Here is a 26,542-nt window from a genome sequence, read left to right on the forward strand (position 1 = left end):
AGGTTTCTTGTTTACATGACATCAGCTTACTGGAGATATATGTATACTTGGTCATAACAATATTTTGGTATAAAGTCTCGATTTGAAGCCATGTCATTATGTGCTAATACAAACTCAAAACTTCCTGTAAGCATTTCAAATTAAAAGTGTTTCAGTGCACTGACAACCATTATTTGTTAAGGAGGCTTTTATTGCTGTGCTGATGTGCTGCAGTAAGCGTAATGTCTCATTTTCGGTTGCTGGTGTTTCTGATTTTGGCTGATGTGGCGGCCCTCCAGGATTTCTCCCGGTGCTGCTGATGGTCAGTCCGACTGTGGAGCAGTCTGTGCACTAAACAACAATAAATCGCTAATGGATTGTCACTGTCAGTGCTCATGTTGCATTTTGACATTATTTCCCATTTAAATATCGAAGTCTATTAAACAAGTGTTTTGGCATGTTCAATCCATTGTGGTGAAAGGGGCATTTAATTCTGGCATGTTAAATTAGATTAACTTTATTAATCCCACAACTGGGAAATTCATTTTAAATTATCTTCACATCCCCCATGTGTCTGCGTGAGGAAAGGTCAAGCCACATGGGGAAGGTTTAAACCTTGTCTATGTTGTACCAAATTCCCTCTTTGTATCTCTCCAGACATAGTTTCTTTGTTGAATGTCATAGTGACACAAAGACTATTAAGACTATTAATACACTAAACAAAAATAAAAATGCAGCACTTTTGTTTTTACTCCCATTTATCATGAGTTGAAATAAAAGATCTAAGATTTTTTTTTTCTGCACACACAGAGGGTTTATTTCTCTTCCATCTTCTTGACCAATGTGTTCAAATCCATATTAGTGAACACTTCTACTTTGCCAAGATGCTGATTACACAGCGTGTGCTGCACAGGTGTGCACTGGGCTGGTCACAATAAGAGGCCACTTTAAAATGTGCAGTTATCACACAAAACAATTTCACAGATGTTGCACATTTTGAGGTAGCGTGCATTTGGCAAGCTGAATGTCCACCACAAGTTGCCCATGAAGTGAATGACCAGTACATCATTGCTCACTCACGCGCATTTAAACACATTGAGGAAAGTGAAGAACAATTAAGAGAAATAAACTGTGTGTGTGTGTGTGTGTGTGTGTGTGTGTGTGTGTGTGTGTGTGTGTGTGTGCAGCTTGACTTTAGAATGTATTTTTGCACAAAACTAGGTCTGGATTTTATCTCACGTGGACACCTGACTATTGAGGAGTTGAAAAAATGTGAATCTATCCTTTTAATAATAATTCAGATGATATGATTTAATGTGAGCTGTGTGTAATGGTTATGTTGTAATGACAAGCTGCGTTTGCCTTGTTGGAGGACCACGCCAATGCACACATGCTTCAAACAGGAAACTGCCCTTGTTTGCTCTTCACCAAGCGGTCAACAGCCTGGTGGAGCAGACAGGTACTGATATACAAACTGGTGATTAAGTAGATGCGGGAGGGTAAATCAGGCTTGTGCACGTGCGCAGAGTTTCACAACGATTCAAGTTTATAAAACAGAACTTGTGCATATTTCTGTCTTTGTGCAGACAGATGCTTTAATGAATCTGGCCCCCGGAGAATATTAAACATTCAGCAGTAAGGAGTGAAAAGAACCGGCTTGAGTAAAAACGTCAGTAGGTCAATAAAAAGTGCCAATGTAGCATCACAGGAATAAAGGTGTTCATTTAACGGACAGAGTAGATCAGCAACAGGATTCATAATTCTGTCCACCTTGTCATTGTTATCTGCAGCATGTTTGGTTCCATTGTCTCTGCTGTTACAGCTTGCTCTCAACCCCCCCTCCCCACTCTCTCTCTCTTCCTCTTCAGACAGTGGAGCATGGTTTCCCCCACCAGCCCAGCGCTCTGGGCTACAGTCCCTCCCTGCAGCTGCTGGCCATCGGCAACCGCTCCGGGGCCATCAAACTGTATCCTTCACTGTACCTGTGAGTAAATAACCGTCAGGGTGGAATCTGAGCGTCGTGTTTGAACTTGAGGGAGGCAGTGCTAATGAACGGCTGTGACGCAGCCAAATCCTCATCTGCAGTTCACGTTGGCACCTGGTTAAGGTATTTCATTTTCCCACGCATTGCTCAACGCCACCCGGCATTCTCAGACAGTGGAGTCTGTGTTGCCGTAGCCCTTTTTTTTAAACAATTATACTCATTGACAGTGCAGTGGAGCCAGTCGGTGCACTCTCCCCATTGACACAGAGACACACACTGGTTTGGATAACCACGGTAGCTTCTCTCATTAGGATAATCCTTTCATCCAATGCAATTGACTGTTCCCTGGATAAATAGAAATCTGTGAATGAATATGAGTCAACAGAGCAGCTTCTGTTCGTTGTGTGTAGCACACACATCATTTGATAATGTGACGCTTTAATCGATCTCCACAGGGACATTGTTGTTTCCCCACAATGAGGTCAGGATCAGATGCTGCAGCAGCTGGAGCAGCTTCAGTGGTTTGCTCATCGACACTTGAGCATCATGGGAAATTGACTTTCATATCTCATGTTGACAGACAGACTTTATTTTTAATCAGACTTTACTGATGAAAACATTTAGACATCCCTGCCAACTGACCGGTCAGCACGCTGGAAAAATTCTGTCATCATCCCAACAGGAAGTAAATAAGAGCACTGAGTTACAATAAATGACAAATAATAAAGAACAACAGACTTTTTGACTTAACATGATGAAGATCACGTTAAAGATATAAATGTTTTTATAAAACCATGTGTTAAAACAAGGATCTTAACTGTTACCACACTAACAGGAGGGAAATATCTAATTGCTCACCCTAAAATTACTATTTAAATTGAAATTTCTATTAGTTAAACTTATTAGTGGTCTATGTAGTTCTAAATAAGGTTGTATAAATTATATATAATTGGTTGTATAAAGTAAAACAATAAACTTATATTGTTTGCACATGAATAGAATAAGAAGTTGGCTTGAATATAAAGCTGACCTGTTAAGTTCAAATTAAAGGAGCTATTTGTAAGTTTTGTTACTGCTACATAGCTAACGTTAGCACTAACAGCTGTTTATTCACCAGTGGAGAAGAAACATTGAGTTCAGCAGCCAACAGCTGTCTCCAGAGGTTGAAACAAACGCCAATGTTAATTCTTCTCTTTATCAAGTCTTTTTCTTCACTGAAGTTAGCATGCTAACCAGCTAGCCCTGTCTTGTCACATTCTGATGGCGACGTACTATAGCCTTCAATCTGCCCTGAAGACGTAGCTGCTCAGAGGACGTTTTATAACCTCTTTTCTTGTAAACGCGACAATGGCTGAAGCTCTTGTAAAGCGACAATCACCAACACCTGCTCCCAGCAAAAAACGAGAACTTTCAAATGGTCCCTTCAATGAAGCTTTTACATTAGTGGTACAGACACCAGAATTCAGAGATTGTATTATTAAGCCTGTTTTTATTCTTTGCTTTCTTGCCGACTCATAAAAATCTGTCAGTTGAAACAGTTGAAATCATTCACCTGCTCAAACCTTCGCTTAATGCTGTACTGGGGGTCATTACTACCAGGACTATATATAACACAACTCTATAAAAACAATTAATCATCAGCCTGCTAATAACCAATCAGCTCGCTGGAAAAAAGAGTAAAATTACCTGTTTCTATAATAATTCTTTCAGAGATGGAAGAAACATTTTTGCACCATATGTTCACTCTGGGATTAAAACAATGGTTCAGATGAACAGACAGTAACGAACAGTTTATTGTAAGTAAAAGCGTCTATTGTGCTAAGTTAGGTTTGTGCAGGAATTCAACCCTTTCTTTTGTTTACATTTTCCTAGGCTCCTGTCTACCAGGTGTACATTAGATAACACTTTAACAGTTTAACAATGAATGAGTTGAAAGTAAACTATGTCATGAGACAAAGAAACCTGAGCCAGCTGATAACACAGTTAGTGTAAGAGAGACGTGCTGAACTGGCTTTGTGATCCAGACCCCTGGTGTCTTTATCACTTGTTGCGTGTGTGACTGAGTCTAATCACAAATCCAGTCTGTCCTTGACCAGTGGTCAGGTATGGAGCTCCAGGTGTGGAGTTCATGGGTCTACACGATGAGAACGCTGCCGTCACACAGGTGCACTTCCTCCCCCACCAGGTACAGTGAAAGCATCAACACACAACACACTGCCTGAAGTAGCCTGACCTGTTTATCTGAGAGCAATAAGAAAATGTTTTTCCCTGCCAACCACGTCTTGTGGCTCATGTTTAGGTTGAACTGGTGACTTTGCTGGATGACAACAGTCTGCACATGTGGACTTTAAGAGCCCACAAGGGACTGTCAGAGCTTCTGGAGATAGGACGCTTCATGCTCACGGGACCACCTGGGTAAAATCCACACACTCAGACATTTCCCTCTTTCTTGACCCTTTTCTACTGCAGGTACTTTTATTTAAGAGCTCGGGAATTGCCCTGCTCACTGTACTCACCTCGCTCCTCGTCTCCTCCTCAGTGCTCCCCCAAGTGTGACCAGAGTGACGGCAGTGCTGGCCCACTCCTCAGGGGAGCTGCTGCTGTTGGGGACAGAGGGAGGACATGTCTTCATCGTTGAAGTCCCCGGGTTCAGAGAGCTGGAGGAGAGGAACATTAGTCTGGACCAAGTCGCCAGCAGGTTGGAAAACACAGCACATCAACACACTGCACGTCATTTGTAGTTTTTAAAGTATATTTTTTGGGCTTTTGTGCCTTTATTGGACAGGATAGTAGAGAGAGACAGGAAATGGGGAGGCAGAGAGAGGGGGAATGACATGCAGCAAAGGCCGTCCGATGCGGGACTCAAACCGGGGGAAAATGGCATAACTGCTGCTACATCATCACTATGTGTATTTATATTTGTAATGAAGATCATTTTGTGCAGATTTGCTCACATTTCACAAAGATTATAGTTAGAAATGTGAGTGTGTGACTGAGGTTGTCGGTCCATCCTTGTGTTGGTGCTAAGGATACACCAGGAGCCAATAAGAGACAAGAAGTGTAGAAATCAAACCCTACACTTACATGTTGCCACAGTACAGCAGCTGCTGGTGTCAGAGTGCAGAGCAGAACACGGCATCAAGCTGCAGTCTGTCTCTTTGTGCTGAACCACATATTTTTCCAGTCTAGTATGTGAGCATTTAATTACAGTGTTTCTGGTATCACAGCCGTGAGCAGTTAATGACAATAGGCTGCAAATCAACTGCATTTAGAGCAGAGCATTTATTATTACCGTGTGTGTGTGTGTGTGTGTGTGTGTGTGTGTGTGTGTGTGTGATCCCGCTGGTTCACCAGATTGCATTTGTGTGAAATAGGTTATTCATCACAGTAATTGAATCTGCAGAGCAGAACATGTTGATGTGTATTATGTGTAACAGGTCCTCTTTATAAAACACAAACTTGAATTTGCAGGATGTGGAGGAGCCACCAGATCATCTGCCTTTCTTTAAATCATTGTACACAGACAACACAGATTTCTTTACTACTCACTGTTGTGATGCTCTCAGTGCTTCAAATCTACTAAACTACCCCTGAACCAGATAATGGCATCACTTCCTCTGCTGCCATCCAGTGTGATCATTATTCCTCCGCGCTGGCGGCGGTTCAGAGCCGGAGGCATATTGTTTTCAGGTTGTCGGTCCATCTCATTCTCATGGACGTGGTATCTCAGTGTCAAATTTTGCACAAACGTTCACCTGGACTCAAGGAAGAACTAGTTTAGATTTTGGTGGTCAAAGGTCACGGTGACCTCACAAATCACTCAAGACTTCACACAATAATTATGACAAAATTCCACGTGAATGGTTCATATTTTATAAGACTGGATAAACGGGGATGTAACCTGAAACTAGTCCGAGTGGAGGAGGAGGAAGTCTAACTTGTATTACTGAGCTGTGGCCAGGATGGTCAGGATGGGATGTTTAGACTTTTTACAGTTTGTTCAGTTAAATTCTGTCTTTTAAATAGTTTCTACATCAAGACAGAGATTTACAACCAGAAGCACAAAAACAACACAAGCTTACACTGATACTCTAATGATCCTTTTTGGTATCAGAGTCTCTGATGTTATCTTCCCTGTATTTCACATGGATTTGCCATAAACAATGTAAATGTGCACTGATCGTTCAGACTAAACACACAGAAAAAAACCCATCAGTCTGTCATCAACACACAGTGGCTCTGCCTCCCATCCCTCTGCAGATCAATAATGAGGTTGATGTTTTGCCTCCAGACTAATTCCTCCCTTCCCCCCGTGTTTACCCTCCCTCTCCGCCAGTGTACCAGATGACTACATTGGCCGCAGGAACCTAGAACACGTAGAAGCCTTACAGGAGAACCCAGTGAACCCAAACCAGGTTGTTATCGGCTATGGACGAGGTCTCATGGTCATCTGGGATCTGGAGAAACAGTGTGCCATCCAGCACATCCCTGCCACACAGGTAACAGGCCTGTCACCTGAGTGGAATCACGTGGAAAACTGCTGCTTATAACCAGGATGCTTAATGTTGACAGTTGCATTGTGTATTTTCCTAATGTAACCATAGCAACTGGAGAGCGTGTGGTGGACAGAGGACGGGAGCTACATTCTCAGTTCTCACAGTGACGGGAGTTACTGTCGATGGATGGTGGGAGCGGAGGATGTGAACGAGGAGGAGGAGAAGTCAGACATTCCCTACGGTGAGGAGAGAAGGCTTCTTTACTGTCAGACATGAAATGTGTTTTTACGGCGGCTGACGGCGGCTCGTCTCATTGCAGGACATTTCCCCTGCAAGGCCATTTCTAAAATAGTTCAGCTGCCGACAGAAGAAGGGTGAGTTCACTTTACTCAGATTAATAAGTGAAATTTTTTTTTTTACATTTCTTCCCCTTCCATTGTTACACATTAATCTCAGAGCAAACTGGACTGAACTTGAACCTCTGTGTTTGTTTGCGTGTGTCTGTCTGTGTGTCTGTCTGTGTGTGTGTGTGTGTGTGTGTGTGTGTGTGTGTGTGTGTGTGTGTGTAGACCTCCATTCCTGCTGTTCAGTGGCGGCATGCCAAGGGCCAGTTATGGCGACAGACACTGTATCACAGTGATCCACAGTAAAACGCAAGTGGCTCTGGACTTCACCTCCAGGATCATCGACTTCTTCGCCATCAGAGCCGGACCGCAGCACACAGGCAGGCGACACACACCAATACAACAGCTGACACGCGGCAAACACATTCTTAAGCACAGTTATAAAACTGCTTGTATAATCTATAGTTAATCTCCACCCAAAACCAAACTGCTTTGATTCTGAATTTTAGTAGCTGAACATGGGAAATTGTTTCCAAACAAAGAAGGTTTTCTTCTCTTTTTTTTTTTTTTGTTTTTAGAAAATAAGTGGAATTACATGCATGTCAGTAACCTGTGCTTTCTGGAATAATCTGATCTTTTTTCAACAGTTTATACAATTAAACTTGTATAAACTTGTACAAAACTGTTTGTGTAAACAAGGTATGAGATCAGAGAAGCCTGGTTCCTCCACTTTTATACCCCATTAATACTTGGCAATAACATGCGATTTGTATCTGGATGTTATCTTTTAAGTAAAATGTCATGCAGGTGTAAATGCAAATGGCACGCATTGCAAGTGGAATGTGAAAGCATTGTGGTCCAGATGTGGTCTGGCTTGCATTGACATCATCTGGAGGTGTAAGAACTGTCTGTGTATCATGACCACATTGTCGAGAGACATACCATGTAGACACACACAACAGTGTTTCCTGTTTTTAATATATATTCAAGAATTAGATTTCTGACCTGCTGGTGGTACAGACTGAAATGTGTCCATGTATCAGAACCTGTCCGGTACTGAAAGCTGGCGTTGAAGATTTACACTCCTCTTCACTGATTCTTCGAGCAGTCAGATCATATAGCTGATTTTCAACTGTATTTTATTTATTCAAAGTTCATGTGTTGTTACTTGTATTTAAGCAGCATTTACCATTTAAGGCCGGATTGTTTTGTAATATAAAGTGTTTTTACTAAAGGGCCGCTCCACCTGTTTGAACCTTTATGGAGTTCTAACCCTAAATCTCTGGAGCACTCCTTCAACAGCTGTTTTATTTTCAGTCAGGTGTCATAGCAGCACTACTATCAAAAGACTAGCCCCCATGACTTGTATGTGTACACAATGTGCGCATGATTTCCTGGTGTAACCTGATTTCTCCCAGCGACCTGGCTTATTGTGTGCATGTAAACCTACTGACTGAACTGCCACTATTGTCCTGGGGAGTGTGTAAACAGCCTGAAGTCATGCGTCATGATCTGTGCATGGACCATGCAGCTGTGTTTTGCAATGCAAAATGTCATAACAGACATTTAGTTTGTGCTCACCTTTGGTGTTGCTTTTTGTGTGTAACTACTGTTTTCACTGTGCTCTGTTCATGTGCAGGAGACCCCAGTGCGCTGGTGGTCCTGGTGGAGGAGGAGCTGGTAGTGATTGACCTGCAGACGGAGGGGTGGCCGGTCATTCAGACACCGTACCTGGTTCCCCTCCACAGCTCGGCCATCACCTGCTCCCACCACATCTCCGCCATCCCCCTCAAACTGTGGGAGAGGGTCATCGCTGCCGGGGACCTGCAGAACACACACTACTCCAAAAAGGTTGGGGCAGAAGTCAAAGTGTTCTGTTGAAAAATAATAGAGGAGTTTGCTGTAAAGAATTTGTAAGCAGCTACTCTGTTTAATGTTGTTCACCATTTGTGATTTGCAGTTGCTTTTATTTTATTACAAGGTGTTTCAAAATAAACATTTGAAACTAAGATTATTGAAAGTAAGTTATTTCAAACGTTGAGTGAAACTGAAACTGAAATTGTTTTACATTTTATTGAATGTCTGACAGAAGTCTTGTTTTCGTTTGCACGTTGGCTTCACTGGGACGTGGTTGATGCTGCAAATGTAGTTTATAATGTTTATAATGTCTAAGTCCAGAATCTCACTTGCCTCAAATAATGGTAAATCTTCTTCAGCCATACGTTAACGATGATAGAAGCGCCTTACACTTCCATCTCAGTAAATGGAAAATTGACCTCAGTAGAAATGGATTTTGTTCTCCAACAATCAGCCTGTTTAACACCGTGTCACAGTGACAGTACAACCAGAGGTATAAAGAAATCCACATTTTGATTGGCTAACAAACAGCCGGTGCTTTTGTACCTTTTTTAAAGCTACAATAATGTCAAACAGGGAACACATTCCAAATGAAGCTGAAATTGTAAAGTACATTGGGCCGACAGCTACAATATAATGGTAACACTGCTGGGAAACATCTGCATGGAAAAAAAAAAACAAACTATGTGGCTGTAAAGAATCTCCTGCAGAGCTGTTAATCATATATGGTATGCAGCATTCTGACTGTGGACACACTGCTTCATTTCTGGCTGGACAGTTGGCATTAAGTCGTATTATTGTTAAACTTTCATTTCCCCTCTCTCCACGCAGCCATGGCCAATCACAGGAGGCAAGAACCTGGCCGCAGACCCTCCACAGAGAGACCTGCTGCTCACAGGGTCAGTGCAGCTGAACCTTAAAAATATCTATCGGAACATTTCTGTGACAGACTGTTAATCATTTTAACAATAATGTGTGTGTGTGTGTGTGTGTGTGTGCGTGTATGTGTGTGTGTGTGTAGGCACGAGGATGGGACAGTGTGTTTCTGGGACGCCTCAGGAGTCTGTCTGTATCCCATGTACAAGCTGAGCACAGCTGGAGTGTTCCACACTGACGCCGACCCCAACGACAACATGAACCAAGGAACCGAAGGAGAGTGGCCGCCGTTCAGAAAGGTGTGTGTTTGTGATACAGACGATCCAAAATGAATGAAAACACCCAAACTCTACAAACCTGCAGTGGAGAAGCCTGTGAAAACAGTCTTCTGTGTTTCTGGAGGAGCTTTGTCAAGTGTGAGAAAATAACTTCTTATCAGTTATAGAAGATCAGAACAGCTGCATTATGGGAAAGTTAGGATTCAATGTTTTTGGAGCTTGACTTCTTCCCAGGACTAAAAGTCAAGATTTACCAGCTTCTATTGATCTGTCTTTCTTTTTTTCTTTTTTTTTTTTTTTCTTTTCATCTGTCTTTGCAAACTCCTCAACTTCATGGTTGTGAAATGCTGGTTTTCTGCTAAATTAAATTTTTCATCATGTGTCGTCCAGGTCGGCTGTTTTGACCCGTACAGCGACGACCCGAGGCTCGGCATTCAGAAGATCCACCTTTGTAAATACAGTGGTTACCTGACTGTGGCTGGCACAGCTGGACAGGTGAGATGATGGTTAATCGTTTGTCGACATTGGATAACAATAATAAGTAAATAAGTCATTTAAAAAACTAAATGACATATATACACACACACACACACACACTACTGGTCAAAACTTTTAGAACACCTCCATTTTCTGTTACTGAAAACACTATAATGTCTCAGTGTTTGAAATGTAAGCACAGAACAAATTAATAACAAAGATTTTTTTTAAGTGTGTTGCACTTACACTGAAATGTCAATCATAACGGAAAAAATGGTGGTGTTGTTTTAGGACAAATATATGTGTAATGTAGGTAATTTCAAGGTGTTCACTCTCTCAGTGTTGTGACTATAAGCTTGTTTCAGTTAAAGGCCAAGTTCTCTCTGAAGTTGAGGTAAATGGTCACAATTTGTGTATTAACAAGTAAATATACACAAATTGATCGTTTCTTTTTAGCTTCAGTAGAGTCAGAGAAATATAATGAAGGTTTATATGCCTGACCTTTAGATGAAGTAGAGGGAACTTAAATTTCTCTGTTGTTTCCTCCACCCTCTGATATGTGCATGTCCATTTAAGGGTAGTAGAGTATGAAAAATCAGCCTGGTGCAGATTCTGGAGATTTTATTGTCCATAAAAACCCAAACTATGAAGATCCCCAGCACAGTAAAACAAACACAGGCAGAGCTGAGAGGTTGTAGAGGTCAGGCGCGGCCAGGACTATATTGGGCAATAACAATGACCATCACAGTCACACAGTTCTGTGACTGTATATGTTAAGTCCCACCACACACGCCTGGTTTAATACCAGAGTACTTACTTGTACTGTGTCCTGTGTTCACCTCTGCAGATCCTGGTGCTGGAGCTGAACGACGAGGCAGCGGAGCAGACTGTGGAGGCTAAAGTCGTGGACCTGCTGCAGGGCCAGGAGGGATTCCGCTGGAAGGTAATCAGTGTTGGACTGCCAACACAAATACATTACTCCTCACTGAGCCATTTAACACTCATTCATCACTCCCTGAGAGCTGTGATTTCTCACAGTACTGTTACAATACTTTCCTGATGCACCCCTTGTGTAACGACACAACAACTTTAACAATGACATTTGTTACACGCCGTTTTCTCGTTGAAAAAAAGGGCCACACTCGGCTGGATGTGCGAGAGGAGCCGGTCCTGTTTCCTCCAGGCTTCCAGCCCTTCGCCGTGGTCCAGTGCCAGCCTCCTGCTGTGGTCACCGCCCTCACCCTGCACTCAGAGTGGAAGCTGGTAGCTTTCGGCACCAGCCACGGTTTCGGCCTCTATGACTACCAACAGAAGAACAACGTCCTCATCAAGTAAGGAGACGCAGAGACAGATGACAGAGAATTACTGTGTTTGAACTTTGAGTGTGTTGATTCATTACTTATCTCCACCCAGCAGACCCAATAGAGCCTGTGTGTTGCAAGTTTGACCAGAAGATGTTTTCTGTTTGTCCCTTGTGAATCTGTTCAGCTTCCCCAGCCTGTGGGGAACATGTTTGACTCACTGTTAGCTGCAGAACCAGACTCTGAATCAACACAATGTCCTCTTGTGATGCCGGTGTTGACAGTAGCTCTAGTTCTGGTTTTATTTAAAGGGTAGGAAGGTGGTTGGCAAAATGCTTCAACTAAAGAAAGGCACTTGATGCGGTGCAAACCTCATCCGAGGTCCAACAATCCTTACGTTTGTCCAGCTCAAGATCCAAACATCACTTCCTGAGAAATCGACAGAATGTTGGGGAAAAAAATGTCATGCATGTTAAAAAAAAAAGTGATTCAAAAACTCCACCAAAATTTACTTTAATTATTCCCTGGCCCACACCCCATCCCTCCATCACGTCTGGGGCAAATCAGTTCAGGACTTTTTTTGTGTAATCCTGCTGACAGACAAACAAACAAACAAACAAACAAACAACTGGTGAAAACACCGCTGTTGACCTCCTTGACGGTGGTAGCCGTCCATCATCATCTCCTGTGATCTCTCTGGTGTCTCTATAAGTCAGAACAAGTCATCCCCAGTAAAACTAACCACAAACAACTGAACACAGCAAATGAAACAAAAACACTGATTTTTGAGTTTTGTTTTCTCGCTGGAGCAGAGAACTGTATTTTCCTTCAACACCACATAATTGCAGTTTTTAGGTGTTTGGCTCAAGAAGCACAGAATCATAAATGTCAGTGTGCCAGTTTAAAATAGACTGTAGAAGCAGCTTTCAGCTTTTTGGCTCATGACCCCTTTTAAAAAAAGACATGCCCACTCACAAAACGCTGTTTACCTGAACCCCACAGCCTGAATTTGCCTTCACACCCGGGTCAAATGACTCCGCAGTAGACGCAGGTGTTTATTGGCTCTGGCTCCGATCGGCAGTGATGTAAACACAACACCCGGGTGAACCTGCTGTGAACTCACCTGTCACCTGTCCGGCACAGTGCTGTTACACCACCTGCAGCTACACTGCGCTCAGGGGTGAAAGAGTGAGCTGCTGCTTCGAAATAAGTTGCACGGCAGCTAACAACTCACTCTCTCCCCCCTGCATCTGTGTGTGTGCGCTTACACTGTGTGTGTAAAAGGAGTCGATCACCTTTTTTTTTTTAGCAGGTTTACCCACATTTAAATATCCTGCTTCTACCTGCTAGTTTTGGTGTCAAAAGGGTAAAACAGTTAAATGAGTATTTCCTGTGTTCCCCTCTGCTCTCTAGGTGCACCCTAAACCCCAGTGACCAGCTTGCCATGGAGGGTCCTCTGTCCAGGGTGAAGAGCATAAAGAAATCCCTCCGGCAGTCCTTCAGGAGAATCAGACGCAGCAGAGTCTCGCTGAGGAAACATCACGTCAACAACGCTGCGAAGGTATTCCCATATCCAGCGCTAACCCTGACTCCTCATCATGTAGAACAGAGAGAAACCTTCATCACTCTGTTCCCTCTGAGCAGCTTCAGGACGCGAATGCTCGTCTGGAGGCTGAGCTGGCAGAAATGGAGCTGGCCCCCGTCCAGAGGAAGATCGAGGCTCGCTCCTCCGACGACTCCTTCACCGGTCTCGTGCGGACGCTCTACTTTGCCGACACCTTCCTCTCAGACAGTGAGTTCACCTCCAAACTCTGAATGAAGCCCATAACAAAAACTTTCCTTACTTTACAGATTTTTCACACGTGTCTCCTCCATTTTTCTCACAGGTTCACATAACTCACCCTCCCTATGGGCAGGAACAAACGGTGGCTCTGTGTTTGCGTACATGCTCCGCCTTCCTCCTGTGGAGCACAGAGCAGACGAACCTGTCACAGCACAGCCGGGTAAGAAACCGTTTGGGGAAGTTTGTGTGTTTCATTGTGGACTGTTCCTCTCATCTCTGTCCTGTTGTAACGTCCCTCCTGTCCTCTCTGTCTCCGCCCACCTGGATCCAGCCAAGGAGATCCAGCTGATGCACCGGGCTCCTGTTGTTGGTATAGTGGTGCTGGACGGTCACGGCGCTCCTCTCCCCGAGCCCCTGGAGGTGGCTCACGACCTGGCTCGCTCCCCTGACATGCAGGGATCACACCACCTCCTAGTCATATCTGAGGAGCAGTTTAAGGTCAGGATCTCTCACTCTCGCTCTCTCTCTCTCTCTCACTCTCTGTCAATCTCTCACTCTCTGTCACTCTCACTCTCTCTCTCACTCTAACTCTCTGTCACTCTCACTCTCTCTCTCTCTCACTCTCACACACACACAAAAACACACACACATTCTCTCTGATATGAGGTTAAAATAACTAACAAACTTACCTGCAATATAATGAAATATATTTTGGTAGAAATATATTTTTAATATCATGATAGATACTACTATCTTTTGGGATCATTTACCAGAACAAATTCTAATGCAGCGTTTCAACTTAAGGAGGCAGGTAGGTTCATGTTGTCTACAGTAGAATCAAACAGAAACTCCAATAATCATTATATTTATTCAAATCTGTGAGGATCTTGAGGAAATTTAGAAGATTTAGGACTTATAAAAACATTTTATTATGAGAATTTTAATTTGTGATCCAAGAAAGGATTTATAAAAAATTACACTTCATTTAGAGCAGATTTCTGTCACATTGTAAAGGAGTTTTCTCTCACACACAAACACACACACACTGATCAGCTGACTCTGTTGTTGTGGGCTCAGGTTTTCACCCTGCCTAAGGTCAGCGCTAAGATGAAGCTGAAGCTGACGGCCATGGACGGCTCCAGAGTACGGAGGGTGGGCGTCGCCTGGTTCGGCAGCAGTCGGTCGGAGGACTACGGCGAAAGCGGCCTCCTGGTTCTGACCAATCAGGGCGACGTCCACGTGGTGTCGCTGCCTGGGGTCAAGATGCAGGTTCAGTACCCCTGCATCCGCCGAGAGGACGTGAGCGGCATCGCCTCCTGTGTCTTCACCAAGCACGGCCAGGGTAAAGACACGCCCACTCGCACATCTGTACCTCTTTACTCGGTGTTAAATTCATTTCCTAGCCTTCAGTCGTTACCTCTAGCATCTACATCTAACCTAAACTTAATCCTCAAACACGTCTTTGAAGAAGTGAGGACCAAACATTATATATTGACAAAAAAAAAGTCAGATTTCTCCTCTCAAATATTTATGTACGAGAAACACACACAGGCCTGTGGTTTCACTGTGGCAAACTGGCACTAACGCCATATGAAACCTCGACTGTGTTTTCTCATCATGCACAGAAACATCTGTGAGAAACAGCTGGAGGACAAGTCTGTTCCTGTGTTGTCTGGAGGCTGCACACAGGCACCATAATATTGTACTGATACTACATGATAAAGATATTAAACTCATGTATGTTATAAGATATACCAGCAAATCAAATATATTGATGCTGGGAGTTACTTGCAGGAATGTTGTACAGATGACAAAGATGATGATGATGATGATGATGATTAGTAATTTTTTTTTTTTTTTTTAATAATATGGCACTTGTTGTTTCCCAACAACTTATTATTTAATTTTGAATAGAGTCCAGCTGAATGATATGAATGTTGTTCCTCATATAGCAGCTTTCAACGGGTTGAATGAGTCTCCTAATGAGATACTGAGACAGCAGAAACATTTTCTTATTCTCAGCTAATGAACTGAGAGTTTGTCCTGTGCGTGCGTGCGTACGTGCGTGCGTGTTGACCTCTGTTAAACTGATTAGAGTATTGATGTCAGCAGCTGAGATGGAAAGTAGTGGGGACAAATCACATAGTGTTGTTTGCACACACCACACACACTGCTGTGAAACTACAGGCCTTAAATGATCCTCACCCAGTTCAGGCTAGTTGCTGTAATCCTGTCTAAACAAGAAGAATACAGAGTGTTTTAAATGAGTTGTTCTTCCTAACCTCCTGTCGTCTCCTTCAGGCTTCTACTTGATCTCTCCCTCTGAGTTTGAACGGTTCTCCTTGTCCACCCGCTTCGTGGTGGAGCCTCGCTGTCTGGTCGAGGTTCCTCTTCATCCAGGCACCTCCAACCAACGCAGGCCACTGCGAGATGGAGCTTCATCTGCTCATGGGTACACACACACACACACACACACACACACACACACACACACACACACACAGAGTTTTATTGTTATTATTTATATTTTACTGTGGAAAGTTTTATTTCCCGACAGCACTCATGAGTCTCTCTCTTCTCTGTCCTCGTAGAAATTCCAGACAGGACAGCGAGGACGCAGGTAAAGTGTCTTTCAGAAGCTCGCCATCATACTCAAACATGCATGTGCCATTGGCTGAGGGAACACTACACGTCCAGATGTAGCGTTCTGTTTGATGTTGGTCAAATCTGTGCTTGTGCTAATGTGCCGTCTGTCTGTTTTTACACACATCTTGTTTGTGGCTGACTGTACTGACGTGACCTTTGCCTGCTGCCCGTGTGTTCCAGAAAGCGCAGCTAGACGTGTTATGGAGCATGCTTTGCTGAATGATGAGAGTGAGTACTCGGAGACAGAGGAGAGAATGTATTAAACATATGAAGTGAATATATGTTACTGTATTTGATGCCTTCAGTGTGGTTGTATTTGCACCATGTGCCGCCTCTCCTAACTGTTTCGTCAGCTTCCTGCTCCCGTTGTCATCAGACAAAACCCACATCAGCAAGTTGGCAACTACAGCAATGATTACCAAACATCATCCCATGTCCTCATGCATGATTTGTTACAATGTCCTTTTGAACGCAGCCAGCTGTGTCCTGATGTGACTCAACAGCGGCTGCAGGTCTCATATGAAGTGTTAGACCACTGGTTAGTTACAGCGATGTTGTGTTTTCTTACAGAAGTGCTGCAGGAGATCCAGAAGTCACTAGAAGGTGATCAGACGTAAGTATCAGCCACAGATGATACAAACACTGTTTTGAGTTTATCGGGCTCCACTGACATTTTCTTCATTTCATTTTCTGAAAATCCAAAAGGCTGATGGGAACAGGAAACGTTTAATACTGGTGATAATTATTTGACAGAAAATATGAACTCAAGCTTCACTTACCAGCTTTTGCCAGGTTTTAAATTGATAGTTGGGGTTATTTGACGTGGGGTTGTGTGAGGTACTTATCTACAGTCAGTGTGTTACCTGCAGTAGATTCAGATCAGCTTCCAATTTAGAGAAGCAGCACGAGCTCCAGTACAGAAGCTGAGTGATGAGCTGCTGATCTGCAAAACTGTGTTTTAGCCACTTAAAAAAATGTCCACAGAAAAAAGCTAATATCAGCTGGAGTGTAGCTTTATTTTGAATATTTTCTGTGCTTTATCTTGTTGTGAAACAGCACTTTCCCAGAACTACAGTTTGTGAACCGCTGAACTACTGTATTACTGCACAGATCAGCTGTTTTTCAGGTAGAGCAAAGCGTAGGTGAACTTGTGCGTAGGAATACAGTCGTCTAACAGTTGAGAAAATGTAGTTCTAAAGGAAAGGGCTGTTTGACGGGGGGGGAGCTTGGAAAGCTCCTGAAAAGTTCCCAATGGACCTTGGGTGAACATTTTGTTTGTCTACTGTTGCCAAAGTCAAGATTTAACTTTCACACACTATTAAACATAAAAAGGTTTAAATTTTCTGTTAATTCTAAAGGGAAGTAGTGACGAGAAAAGATTCTTATGTTGGATTCTGGCCTGAACAATATGTACAAGCCATGAAATTTGATTTAGTCGGAGTAGATACAGTCCATCCTTCTTAAAGCTGTGACCAGTGCTCACAATTCTCACCAGCCATCAGTTCTACAGAGCTTTTAGTGGTTTCGCTCATTGTTTTGGTTTTTCATCATTAACCTCATTTCCAACAGCAGCTGTTTTCAATAGGAAATCACCTATGAAGTTGATTATAACTTAATAAGGTGATATCATGTCAGAGTGGCTTCACAGCTTGTTCTGCTGCCCCCAAGTGGCCAAAAATCATTCACAAGAATACAGACAGAACAGCACATCAAGAACAAAACAACCAAATACAAAAAATACTGGAGTCCTCTGGAAGTATTTCAATATTCATACAACTATTCATTCAGTCTTTGTTGTGTCTCATAATAAATTGACAGTTTTTCCCAGTTCTTTTTAAATGTATTCTCTCTGACTCTTAAATGTATATAAAAAGTAACCTAGTCGTCAAAATCAGGACTTTTTGACGTTAATGATATTTACAATCCTTCAAATTGTAATTTAGGATCACTCACACCTGAGGCGTAGACAGGGTGTAGTTCAGATAGAAACACTTTGGTCAGACTCTAATTGAAAGGTGGATGTGCCCAGTCCAGCTGTAACCGGTCGTGTGTTCTCCTCAGGTCATTCCTGGAGAATAATGTGAAGAGTGCTGTAGCTTGAGAGACGCTGCTCGACAGTGGAGGTGAGAGGTCACACACACACACACACACACACACACACACACACGCACTGCTGTGACAGTTTTTGGACACACACTCACGTCAGTCGTTCCGTCTTCTGTTGTGTCTCCTCACAGACAACTGACTCGTCGATGTGTATGAAGCGTTCTGCAGTCCTGTAGCCATAACCACTACTGTCCCCCGGCCCCTCTCCTCACTGACTGACCTCCCCACTGACTCTGAGCTCACCCCGGCCCCTCGTACAGAGACACCTAAGGGCTCTCAGCGGGAGTGCGCTCGGAGCACCGCGAGCGCACGTTGTGAAGACTAGCAGTGCAGACGGAGGTTGAAGGAAGAGACACCACCTGTGCCTAAAGACCACACACTGTACACGCGTCATCACAGCATGGTCACAGCCATTTAACCCAAAGCTACATGAAGTACATTCCTGACATGTGACCACTGCCACAACTCACGGATGCCAGCGTCCAACCAGCATCTCACATCGGCCACAGACGCCACTTGTCGAAGTCGTTTGACTCACACAGCGACCACGCCTACATCATCCCGCGAGGCTTCATCACCGCCAGTCTTTGTCCGCTCTGATGTGCATCTCACTGGCCTTCATCCCACCACGTGGACGTACAGCCGGAAGGACTGGGAGGGGTGATCTGAATAATGAAGATGAAAATATTTTGTAGCTGAATTTTATGTGATTTGTGCCTGTTTTTATTTGAACTTCAGATTTTTCTACGGAGGCCCATTTCTGCCAGGAAAAGGAAAAAAAATCAGATGGAAAGTTAGGCATGATTAAAATTATTTATTTTCTAAATTCATGGTGAGTCACAATTATGAGATATTAGATAAAAAACAAGACACTTAGGCAAACATCTGAGATATTAAAACCAAATTATGATAAACTAAAAAATTGTCACACTTATCAGATCCTAAGTTAAAATCAACTTTGTTCAAGTCAAAATTAATACTTTTTTTTTTAACATGGTAAGTCAGTATTTATTTTGTCATAATTTTCAGTAATTGTCAGTTTTTACTTGCTTATGTCTATTTTGATGTAGAATTGCAATTTTTACTTTCGTGATTATCTTTTGATTGAATTATATTTTTACCCAAAAGTTAGTTCTACTCGAGATGTAAGTTTTACTTGGTATCTCATAATTTTGTGTCACATGATCTTTTTTTACCAGAGTAATAATTTTGATTTAGCATCTCTACCTTTGATCCAGCGTCATCATTTGTTCCCAAATCATAATTTTGGCATCAACAGCTTATTACTTAGTACCTCCATTATTTTGCCTATTTAAATATCATACTTAATAGTTCACCAAGTTTGACTAGTTAATATCATTTTGAGTCAATTGAAAAGTTACTATCTCATAGTCTTGGCTTTTTTAAGTCAAAACTTTGACTAAATGAGCGTTTTTTATTTTTAACATTCCTTCCATTTCATCTTTTTCTTTTTCCTTTTTTTTTTGGCATAAATCAGCTTCTATGCTTTTCAGATTAACTGTCAAGGGAAGATGTTTTTAATGACGACCCAGAAGAGAAAAAAAATTTACATTGTTTTATGTATGTTGAATCAAACTGTTATTTTTTATTTTATTTTTCAGTCATAATTAACTGAATTAGTAATAGCATTATTGTATTGCACCACTGTATCCTGCTAACACAGGCCTCTCCCCTCCCATCCACTTTTATACCATGATAAGAAAACTGGCCATAGGTACTTCTCCACTACTGCGGCGCTCACAATGCTGTACTGTTTTTTGGAGAGGGGGGCAGGTTTCTATGGGGGAGTTCTTTTTTCAATTATTTTTATGTAAACCATTTTTTTTATGCCAGCAATGAATAATGTAATTTAGGAATGTAATTGTAAGCTATTGTAGTGAAATGTTTTTAATATATACAGTATATATGTGCCCACTGTACCTGTGGGCCTGTTGTAACTGGGGTTGGCTGCTATTTAGATCATACAAGGAAATATTTTGGTACTGTGTCTCAGAATGCTGGGTATTTTAGCATCAACCTAGAATATATTTTTGTAGTGACTCGATTAAGAATCCAATTTTTTTTTTTTTTTTTTTTTGATTTGTATCTTCACACTACACTTTCTTGTGGATAATTATTATTACATGTCTTTTCCCAAGAATGGATGCGTCTGTCTTTATTTTTCTTATTACACTCACACATCTTCACTCTGTAACTGATATTTTTCCACATCATTCGTCTACAAAGAAATGTGTATGAATGAGTTCAACATTTAGACTCCCGACTCATCATTTTCATAAGATTATATTCCAAAACTCAGTGTTTCTGTTTTTTGTTTTTTGGGCAGGGGGGGTTTCTCTTCCCCTGAAAGCCGGACTATAATCTTGGTCTTTGTGAGCCGCAGCAGCCGGGCCACCTCCGACGAAGTGGATAAAGGAGGGATCAGTTGTCATACATGCACAGCCAAGAGTTCTGATCATCCATTATGGAATGAGGCGCTTTGTCCACTAATTGCCTCGAGCCACGGTGGTGGCTTCACTGCAACCTGAGCTCTGTAAGGACCAGGCCGGAGGCCGGAGGCCGGGCCGGCGAACAGACGCAGCTCTCTCAGAGGATGACCCTGCAAGATGAGTCATTGTCATTTGCAACCTGAAGACGTTAAATGAGCTATGAAACGGTGGCTGGGTTCCCGCGACTATTGAGCTTCAATTTGCGTCTCTGGGGTTGCCAACCAAATTTTTATCTCAGGCTTCAGCTCAATAAGTTAAGAGCACAGATGATGATATTTGACATTTGTCCAGTTACTTCTGGTTCTTTGAGTTACTTCTGGTTCTTTGAGACATCAAAGCCTCTTACTTTGTTAAAAATGTCAAGTCATATTCAATATTTGCTTTCCAATGCTGTAAAGTAAGTACATTTAACCAAAGTATCATTTTAAGGTACTGCGAGTATATCTGTTTCATGTTTATACTCCTACTTGAAGTAGAATATTGTACTTTTTACTCCATTTTATCTATTTCTTACCAGTAGTTACTTTGCAGATTAAGATTTTTCCTAAAACATTGACTACCCAGCATTGCATAAAGTTTATATACTACATAAATATATAGATATAAACTGAGACATTTAAGTTAAATATAACTGCATTTCAATCACTGTATTCTAATATGAAGAAGATCTTAACTGTACCTAATAAGTGCAGTGATCATGCAGCTTCATATGCCACACCAGAGAATTTAGGAGACGTAAACCCTCTGTGTGCTTACAAAAATGTTTTATCATTTATTTCAACTCATGAAAAATGGCAGCAAAAACAAGTGTTGCATTTATATTTTTGTTCTGTATTTAGTTCATATATAACTGCACAGGATGCTCCACATTCCACATTTTAAAGCTTCTGATATTTCCTCTCTAAAACAACACAGAACCTAAAATTACAACTTCATTCTCGCTGTGACTTTTTTTCCTGAAATATTAGGATTTTCTTCTCAAAACTACGACTTATATTCTCGTAATATTAGGATTTTTTTTCTTGTAAAATTATGACTTTATTCTCGTTAAGACGTTTTCTTGCAAAATTACAACTTAATTCCTGTAATATTATGACTTTTTTCTTGAAATATTATGATGGTATTCTCAAAATTACTTTATTCTGAATGTGGCTCTAATACTCCGCTGTAGAAAAACAGCATTTACACCTCATAGTCGTTGCAATGTTTCAAATTCTGACTCCTGGAGTACGGAGCCAAAACAAGAACAGAGGTGTCTCCGTCCACATACTTATGGCCTGCTCTGATACACTCACTGTAGAAATGAGGACAGCGCAGCATTCCAGCACACACTGACAGAGTCTCTCTCCGTCTCTCTCCTCCATCAGCACCTATTGTTGCTCACTCCCAGCAGCACCTCTCACCTTTCCTCCCAGGCATTCACCAGCTGGCCATAGGAACAGCGGCACAGCTCCGTGACCTCCCAGGTAAAGATGAATTATTCAAATGACACTTTTGTGTTTGTGTGTATGTGCGTGCCGTTGTACGCTAACTCACCCTCATCAATGAGTTCAGTGTGTGCATGCATAAAACGCACTAAACTTTTGTTGGGGGGGTGTGTGTGTGTGTTGCATTTGTGGCTTCCTGTATGAAGTAGGCGGGTGGGATATTGGTGTGTAACTGCCCCTCACTTCTCCTCCTTTGAGCATGTGTGTGTGTTTGTATCAGTGACACCAGCTCTTGAGGACAAGCGGCAGCACTTTGCAGCCCCCCCAGCCATGCCCGGGTTCACCTGAGAAGCCTGGTAAGGTATATTACACTGAAATGAGCTCTCACTGCTTTCCCCCCAGGGCGCACAGGCTACACATTTACGCAGATCTAAAGATAGCCTTTCACTGCCGTTAGATTTAGCCTGTAGATAAAAGCTGTTGTTTTTTGCTTCCACTTTGCATGAATTTTGATTCCTTGCACTTTTTCTTTGTTTGAACAAGTTGATTTATTGTAAAGTTTGTCTTAATGGAGATTCAGTGCAGCTGTTAAACTCAGCCTCGCAAAGACTGTTAGAAAATAAAGTCAGTTGTGGCTGAACTAGGTCTGAAATCAGGGACTTAAAGTGTGAAACCTGGTCTAAATGCTGATGGATTGGAGAGGACTTGGTTTCATTGAGTTTGACAGACATGTTAGCCAAGCTGCAGCCCTTAACGGCTCATTTTATTGAGTGACTAACTTATCTTCCAAAGTGTGTTGTTGATGGATTTAAATTTTCTAATGTTTGATGACTAAAATCTGCACAATGTGATTCCATTTTCTGTGTTTTAAACGACAAAATAAATACAGTTTATATGGTTTTGTTATTCTGTAGGTAATTTAACCTCTGACGAATTAACTGTCATGTCACCGGTCAAGTCCCAAGGTAGAACAAGTGCAACAAAGAAGAGGGCAGAGGCTGTCAAAAAAGGAAATCAACAGAAAAATGTGAGACAAAATGGTTCCAAGGCGTCTCAGCCTCTCTCTGAGGTACCCAATTGGAAACAAAAGGGAAGAGGCGATGAGAGGAATAATAAAAAGAATGAAGTAAGTGGTATATCACAACTGCAACATGAGAAACATAGTAAGGAGGGTGTAAACAAGACCACCAAACTCAAATGCCCACCTAAAGCACTCACTACAAAACCAGGGAGAATCAACAACAAGCTCCCCGCCAAGAGAAATGACAAAGAAACTCAAAGTGAGGAAGAGGAGGAATCAGAGAGCACTGCAGGAGGCTCAGAGGACGCGACTGAAGAGGAAACTAGTAACGATGAAAAGGAGGAGGACCGGGGCAGTTATGAGACACAGGGGAGTGCGCAGAGCAGTGAGGAGGAGGCTGAGGCATCCGATACTCAAAGAGATACCCAACAGACCGAGCAAGCAACCGAGGAATCAGACAAAGAGTCTTCAGAGGAATCCAAATCTAGGAGTGACTCTGAGGTTGAACCAGTCGCATCCATTGCGGAAGAAGAGGAAACCGATAAGGAAGTTGAAGAATCTGAAGCTGTCACCAGCGAGGGGGGTGAAGACAATGAGTTAACCCGAGGGGACACATCTGAAAAGCCAACAGCTGACCGTAGAAGACGCAGACTGCCTCAAAGTCCCTCGAAGCCTGCACAGTCGGCGAAATACAAGATGTTTAAAAAAACAAAGGCAGATAAGCAGGCTGAGAAGGAAGAAAAACAGAGGGCCAAATCAGAAAAGAAAAGGTTAGAAAAGGAAGCCAAACAAAAAGCCAAGGAACAAAAAAAGAACAAAAAAAAGCCACAGAAAGAGGACAAACCTGGTTCCGCAACAGAGGAGATTCAATCAGTTAAAGGTCTGTCCCTCAACAAGGCTGACACAGCAAAAGACACGACCCAGTCAGCGAACAAAATAAAAAAAAACAACAAGAAACATGCTCCTGTCGAAGCTGATCCAGAAGAAGAAGAAGAGGAGGATGAACCAACAGTGTCCAAAGCCATCAAAGGCCAAAACCGAATAATGCTTCTTAAAGCCAAAGGTAAAGATCTCAAAGCCATTCTGGAGCCCGAGGAAGAGCAGGATGCTGTACGTGTCATGAAAGGGCGGCCACAGAGCATGCTTTTGGGGAAGATCAAGGTGGCATCTCTCCGAGACAAAGGAAATAAGATGTTAGCAAAGCCTGAGGAGGAAACATCAGCAAGTGAGGCCATCGATGGAGGGTCCGGCAAACCCAAGGAAGGTTTGATAGCACGGAGAAAAGGTATGGGAACTCTTCACCAAGTGTCTGGTTGGATTCAGAAGAAAAAACCGAGGGGGTTAAACTTTAGAAAGAAGCTTTCTGCTTGGACTAAAGCCATTGGTGTCTCCCGCTGGCTCTCCCTTCGAGCCATAAAACAAAAACAAGGCACCAGAAAATCCAAAGGAAATATTCTCAAACACAGGATGGCTATGAGAGTTGCCAGTAAAACCAGCCTGGCCAGTAGGAAAAAAGAGAGCTCCTCTCAGGATAAGACAGCTAAAGAGAAAGGCAGCGTCCAGGGAAAGGCAGGGGAGGGAGTGGAAGAAGCAGCCCCAGCTGGAGAGAAAGAGGTAGAGGCCAAATATGCTGTGGTACTCCCCAGGATGAGCAAACTGGGCAAGGTAAAGACAGTCACAGCACTGCCGGCAGCTCCTGGACCTTCCACTCCATCAAGTACCACTGAATCACAAGGAGAACCCGCTCCCTCAGAGCCCAAACCCCCAAAACCAGGTGCCAGGCTTGTACTCCCTGTCAAACCAGATCTCAGCCTCCTGAAGTCGATCAAGAAGTCCTTGCCAGTAGGGTTAACATCAGGCTGGGATGAGGCAGAGAGGGTCCCTGGGTCCAGTGCTACACCAGACGGATCATTGAACCCTGAGGACAGAGACAGGAGAGCTCCCCTTAATCAAAATGGAGTCAGTGTGCTACAGGCTGCAAGAGGGAAGCTAGACCCCTCCCAGATCAAGCTGACCAAGATGTCCTTGTCAGGGGGAATGATAGGTGGTGGACTGACTCCGGCCAAAGGACAAGAGCCAGAGAGAGAGCCTGCACCTGGGTCAACCACTCAGGCTTTTCCAAATGGGGAGGGAAATGCAGTGATGTCAGGTGTTTGGTCCTTGTATGAAGAGGAGGCAGACAGGGAAGTGGCCCAGCTGATGGGTGTGGGTGGTATATATACTACCACCCAACCAGAGGTGCACTGGACTGGGAACCAACGGATGAGTGGAGACCCTCAGGTATGTGTCACATTTTGGTGTCAGTCTCTCTAGTTTTTCATAGCTGTGGCAAAAAATTTGTTAAATTAGGGGGTCGACTTATTCTTTTAAAACCAATCATCTGTCTTTGCTGTGTGTGGTTCAGGACTGGCTGCGTGCTGAGAACTTGTTGCCCCACCAGACAGTGGAGAAGCTAAACAAATGGTCGGTCTATGACAATGGGGGCCAGGTCAGGAGTGTTTCTGCCAACAATGGAAGGGGCCCCTGGGAGTCCGAAGACCCCACCCAGGAGATGTTGGAGAGTCGACTTGTCAGCACACAGGTATCGATACTGTGAGCTCCCTTGGTCTAGAAAATAGAAGAAAAAACATCCTGCCATATTTATTCACCACAAACAGCCAAAGTTTTGACAGTGGAGACATTATTTGTTGCTAGCTACCAATGTAAGCACTGGCTACTGGGAATTATAGTTCTTTATTTTCCTCCATATCCCTCTACTTCTAGTTCTTGTCTCTCTATTCAACATTCACAAATTAAAGCCTCAAAGACACATCTTTGCTTTGTTTCACACCCCCTGGATTAGATTCACGCACCACCTTGTGTTCAGAGTATATCCTCTCGGGAGTGTGAATGTGCTCAGCAAATTTCAACACCAATTGCCCAGATTATCAGAAATGATCAAACATCAAAGATGATTATATGATCAGATATTTTTTTGTGCGCAGCCATGAAAGCAAATCTCTTGAAAACCTTAGGTTACATTTTTGCATCGTGGTGTCTCAACACATTCAAATTTGAAATATATTGTCCTTCATGTGCGGAGTACACTTCATGGCAATCTGAATCAATTTATTTACTTTACAGTCCTAAAATGTTCTGATCTTCATCTAAGTCAGAAGTGTATAGAACACAATGTGCGTAAGCTAATAACACACAATTACAATCTTTCATATCTTTATTGAACACAGCCATTAAACATTCACAGCCTCTCTCTTTATACTGGGTTAAGGTCTGGCCTCTGACTGGACCACTGCAGAAGGTGGATTTTCTTTGTCTGAAGTCGTTGTGTAGTAGATTTACTTCCTGAGCTTCAGCAGGTGGACAGACTCCCTGACATTATTCTGTAGGGTTCCTTCATAAACCTGAGAATGAATTTTTCCCCTGATGATGTGGAGCTGTCAAATCAGTCCCAGATCAC

The 26,542-nt window shown here is 42.7% G+C and overlaps 2 protein-coding genes across 2 annotated transcripts in view; both read left to right on the forward strand.

The window, feature by feature from the left end:
• llgl2 (LLGL scribble cell polarity complex component 2) overlaps positions 1–20,288 on the forward strand; it is a 38,454-nt gene extending 18,166 nt beyond the window's left edge. Inside the window, exons 3-27 of the mRNA XM_087177281.1 lie at positions 1,852–1,945; positions 4,067–4,148; positions 4,263–4,378; positions 4,503–4,661; positions 6,300–6,462; positions 6,568–6,700; positions 6,779–6,833; positions 7,029–7,183; positions 8,443–8,654; positions 9,492–9,559; positions 9,682–9,835; positions 10,205–10,309; positions 11,139–11,234; positions 11,426–11,622; positions 13,006–13,153; positions 13,237–13,384; positions 13,479–13,595; positions 13,707–13,873; positions 14,453–14,717; positions 15,677–15,827; positions 15,967–15,995; positions 16,202–16,249; positions 16,592–16,634; positions 18,083–18,144; positions 18,259–20,288. Of these exons, the coding sequence (XP_087033407.1) occupies positions 1,852–1,945; positions 4,067–4,148; positions 4,263–4,378; positions 4,503–4,661; positions 6,300–6,462; positions 6,568–6,700; positions 6,779–6,833; positions 7,029–7,183; positions 8,443–8,654; positions 9,492–9,559; positions 9,682–9,835; positions 10,205–10,309; positions 11,139–11,234; positions 11,426–11,622; positions 13,006–13,153; positions 13,237–13,384; positions 13,479–13,595; positions 13,707–13,873; positions 14,453–14,717; positions 15,677–15,827; positions 15,967–15,995; positions 16,202–16,249; positions 16,592–16,634; positions 18,083–18,122 (2,945 nt within the window). The 3' untranslated portion in view covers positions 18,123–18,144; positions 18,259–20,288. The remainder of the gene's footprint in view (positions 1–1,851; positions 1,946–4,066; positions 4,149–4,262; positions 4,379–4,502; positions 4,662–6,299; positions 6,463–6,567; positions 6,701–6,778; positions 6,834–7,028; positions 7,184–8,442; positions 8,655–9,491; positions 9,560–9,681; positions 9,836–10,204; positions 10,310–11,138; positions 11,235–11,425; positions 11,623–13,005; positions 13,154–13,236; positions 13,385–13,478; positions 13,596–13,706; positions 13,874–14,452; positions 14,718–15,676; positions 15,828–15,966; positions 15,996–16,201; positions 16,250–16,591; positions 16,635–18,082; positions 18,145–18,258) is intronic.
• A 2,719-nt stretch (positions 20,289–23,007) lies between these two features.
• Positions 23,008–26,542, forward strand: part of myo15b (myosin XVB) — a 48,468-nt gene continuing 44,933 nt past the window's right edge. The window contains exons 1-2 of the mRNA XM_087177282.1: positions 23,008–25,365; positions 25,490–25,666. Coding sequence (XP_087033408.1) covers positions 23,008–25,365; positions 25,490–25,666 — 2,535 coding nt within the window. The remainder of the gene's footprint in view (positions 25,366–25,489; positions 25,667–26,542) is intronic.

The sequence above is a fragment of the Seriola lalandi genome, unplaced genomic scaffold (genome assembly GCF_002814215.2).
Source record: "Seriola lalandi dorsalis isolate HSWRI2012SDOR001 ecotype SW California unplaced genomic scaffold, Sedor1 jcf7180002054585, whole genome shotgun sequence".
Classification (NCBI taxonomy): domain Eukaryota; kingdom Metazoa; phylum Chordata; class Actinopteri; order Carangiformes; family Carangidae; genus Seriola; species Seriola lalandi.